At 41.6% G+C, this 3,645-nt stretch overlaps 1 protein-coding gene across 1 annotated transcript in view; it reads right to left on the bottom strand.

Annotated features, from left to right (window-relative positions):
- The window catches only part of LOC118324828 (band 4.1-like protein 3), a 4,811-nt gene extending 4,528 nt beyond the window's left edge, over window positions 1-283 (bottom strand). The window contains exon 1 of the mRNA XM_035657306.1: window positions 239-283. Coding sequence (XP_035513199.1) covers window positions 239-283 — 45 coding nt within the window. The remainder of the gene's footprint in view (window positions 1-238) is intronic.
- Window positions 284-3,645: the final 3,362 nt, after the last annotated feature.

Below are 3,645 nucleotides of genomic sequence, written 5' to 3'. Positions count from 1 at the left end.
TGAGTTTCACTTTTTCAATTGAATTATTGAAATTAACCACAATATTCTAATTTATTGAGATGCACCTGTAATGACGTTCTGATAGGTTGACAGTTGAGGAGGAACCATGGAAGGTGAACATAATGGTTTCTGAGCTCAAAAAGAAGAATAAATAAATGAAACACTGAATAGCGACATCCACAACAATGACATGAGGATGTTAAACTCACACATAAAAACACACAGGACACAGTCTTACCTCTGACTTAGCTGAAGGCAAGCAATCAAAGCGGCTTCCTACCATCTACTCCATTCAGACAGACAGACAGGTAAACAGGCAGACACAGACAGACAAAACAAAAAGAAAAGGACAGCTGGTCTAAAAGGTCAAGTTTAGCACTCACAGATATAATACTAACAGTGTTATTGGATACACTGACTGTAGTCTAATGACAACAGTACTGAGCTCCAACCAGGATGGATATTCACTCTGAACGTCAACCAGATCAAACATGTGTCTGTAACTTCACTTCACTTCACTGTCTTTGTCTGTTCTCCCATCAGTTTTATTTGTCTGCCCCACGCTGATTAGTTTCACCTGTGTGTAGTTATCCTCCTCTTGTCAGTGTATGTAGTCTGTGGGTTTTTTTGTTTCATTGTTACTTCATCTTTGCGTGTTTTCCAGTGTTTTTGGACTTTGTAATTTATATATTCTGGATTTATTGTCTTTTGGACTTGTTTGCCTGTTGGCCTTCTTGGTTTTGACTTTTAGTCTGCAGTATCCGTAAACTCCCTCCCTTTGTTTAAATAAACCATTGAGGTGATCCCATCTGCCTGCTGCTGTCCAATCCCTCCTGTTCCTTGTTACTCTGCATGATTTGTGACACATCAGGACTAGGACTTGCGGCATTGCGAGTATGTAGGCTTCAGCCTTTCTGCCAGAAAATGCTTCCTGGCAAAAAGTGGAGTTTACTGATGTCTACAAATGACCGTTACCCAGAGTATGAAGCCAAAGCTAACATTACTGCAGAGCTTGAGGAATATTATTAATGACAATATTGTCATATTATGGTTTTAACTGGCTAATGTTAACATGCTTGCTATCACAGACAAATTGCTAGCTAGCTAATGTAACAAGATAATTAGCTATACACCATACCCTATAATTTATTGTTGGCTAAAGGTTGACAAAGATTAGCTGGGGAAGCTAACCCTAGTGAACTAACATATCCACTCAGATAGTATTTTACTAGGGATAATGTCAGCAAGCAAGTTAGCTAAGCTTAGTGAGCCTACAACCCAGTGAATAAAGTTATCCGGCCCTGGCTTCCCCGCAACGCCGGCTGACAACGTGACCTGTAAACTCTCGTTAGCTTCCCCAGCGTTCAGTCTAATGTATGTCATGTTACTGTTCTGGCCAATGACTATGATGGCGCGAGTGTTACAGTTAGCTTAGCACCACTAGCTACTGCACAACTGTCTCTGTCTGATAGCAGTTAGGCTCCGCCCACAAAATACATCATTACTGTTTACAAACCCAAAAGACATCTATGGCAGGGGTGCAGGGATGGAGTAAGTATTTTAATGTTGTATTTTAATGTTAACTGCGCCTTTCTCTTTAAAGTTGTAGAGGCTGATGATCTTCATCAAACCAGGTCTCATCAATGATGCTGACGTCCCTGAAGTCCCTCTCCATTATGCATTTAGCATGTAGTGCATCTACTTTATTGTGGAGAGGCCTTATATTTGACAGGAAGATGTAGGGAAGAGGTCTGAAGGATCATCTTGTCAGCCTGTTGCAGCCTGTACCCCTTGTCCTCTACCTCTGTCGCTCAATCAAATATCCAACAGGAGGACAGCAGATGGTTGAAGAAGACCAGAGTGGGAGCAGTTCTCGTCCCATCTGTAGGTAAGTACAGTGCTGCATAGGACTACCGGTCATAGCAAAAACTGTCACTAATGATCCAGATTCTCTTAATCATCTTAAGCTGACAGCAGAGGCAGCAGAGGTACACATATTTAAACAACAGAAACTAGAAAGCCCTATAATAGACAGGAGAGAACCTGATGGGACACACAGACTGTCATCACTAACACACTCAGTTCAGACTTGCATACTCTTCTGTTCACCAGGTGTACTCAGACCCCAGTCTGCCCCATATTACCCCATTATTTCCACAGTCTGTGTACCTGGGCAGTAACTAATGTGTCTCTAATCGCTCTTTTTGTTTTTCCTCCAATCAGCAACCTCTCTGGCTGCAAATGAATCCAACACTGCAGTACCAAAACCCTGCAGTTCCTTTAAAGTCCACTAGAGGCTCCAACATTGAGTCAGTCTCCATAAGGCTTTGTGTTACAATGTAGAAATAAACACAACTCCCCCCTTTAAATTCAAGTTTTGCATAATTATGGGCGTGACGGTGGTTGAGTGACAGATGGGTGCCATCACAGGCAGCTGTTTTCAGTAACCAGGCTTCTTTCAGCCTCAGCTTCCCACACTGCACCTCCACGTCCATTTTTGGATTAGCCAGGAGCCAGTGGTTGCCAAGATTGCAACATCCAGAGCCCACCACAATACGTACGTTAAGTCCCCTTTAAACTAACTGCTTTTATTTTACTAATCAAACACTGGGTGACTTTTAGGTTTGTTTTTAAAGTATTGGAGGCTTTCTAAATCCTTCCAATATGTTACTGTGTTATGTGATTGATCTGTGATCAGCGTGATCAGAGGGATCCTGTCAGACCTGCTGCTGATTCATTTCTGACTGACAGGAAGTAGAGCTTCACTCTGTGTGTGACTGCGAGACTGAATCAATGGATAACAACCATGATGGAAAAATCTTTACCTTCACCCTGAACACACACACACAGAGAGAGAGAGAGAGAGAGATGATTGATTGTGGACAGGAAGTGGGTCATGTATTAGTGATTGATGAGTAGCAGAAAGAACATCAGCAGCACTGATACGCTCACTGTAGTTTTATATATATGTAATAATGTATGTAATATATGTTCAAAATAACTTATCATTGTTAAAAACAGAGTTACAAGCTATTTGAGGGGAAATTGAAGTAAATGGATTCCATGGTTCTATGGTTGTTGGTTCAATCCCCAGCTCCTCTTGCTGCATGTCAAAGTAAGCTTGAGCAAGATACTGAACCCCAAATTGCTCCTGATGCTGTGTCAGTGGTTGTGAATGTGAATGAATGAGTGGTTGGAAGACTAGAAAGGAAGAATGCAGCTAAATAATGCTTCAAAGGTAGAATATATTTTGCCGATGGAAAAACTGACCTCTGACCTCAAGATATCTGAATGAAAATGGGTTCTACGGGAACCCACAAGTATCCCCTTTACAGACACTTGCACCCTTGCTGTTTTTTGTTTGCAGTATGAATGTGTTTCTGCATGCTGGGGTCCATATACAGTATTGAACTGTATTAATGTTGTATGACTGGAAAGATGAAACTGTTGTGGAGTCAATGAGTCCAACTGTTTTTGTGCTTTCTCGTCTCGCAGGGCAGGTTCTCATGGATTCTGGTTGTGCCTGCTGCCAATATTATTATTATTGTTATTCTCTGTCCTTCTGTCATTACCCCTCTACCCCCCCAGAAACCAGATACCCAACATCTATAACAGGCCTGACATCACAAATAATCAATATGAAAC

The sequence above is a fragment of the Morone saxatilis genome, unplaced genomic scaffold (assembly GCF_004916995.1).
Source record: "Morone saxatilis isolate NCDOM2014 unplaced genomic scaffold, NCSU_SB_2.0 Contig0, whole genome shotgun sequence".
NCBI lineage: Eukaryota > Metazoa > Chordata > Actinopteri > Moronidae > Morone > Morone saxatilis.
The sequence above is the reverse complement of the archived record's forward strand: the minus strand, read 5'-3'. Positions and strand labels throughout refer to the sequence as shown.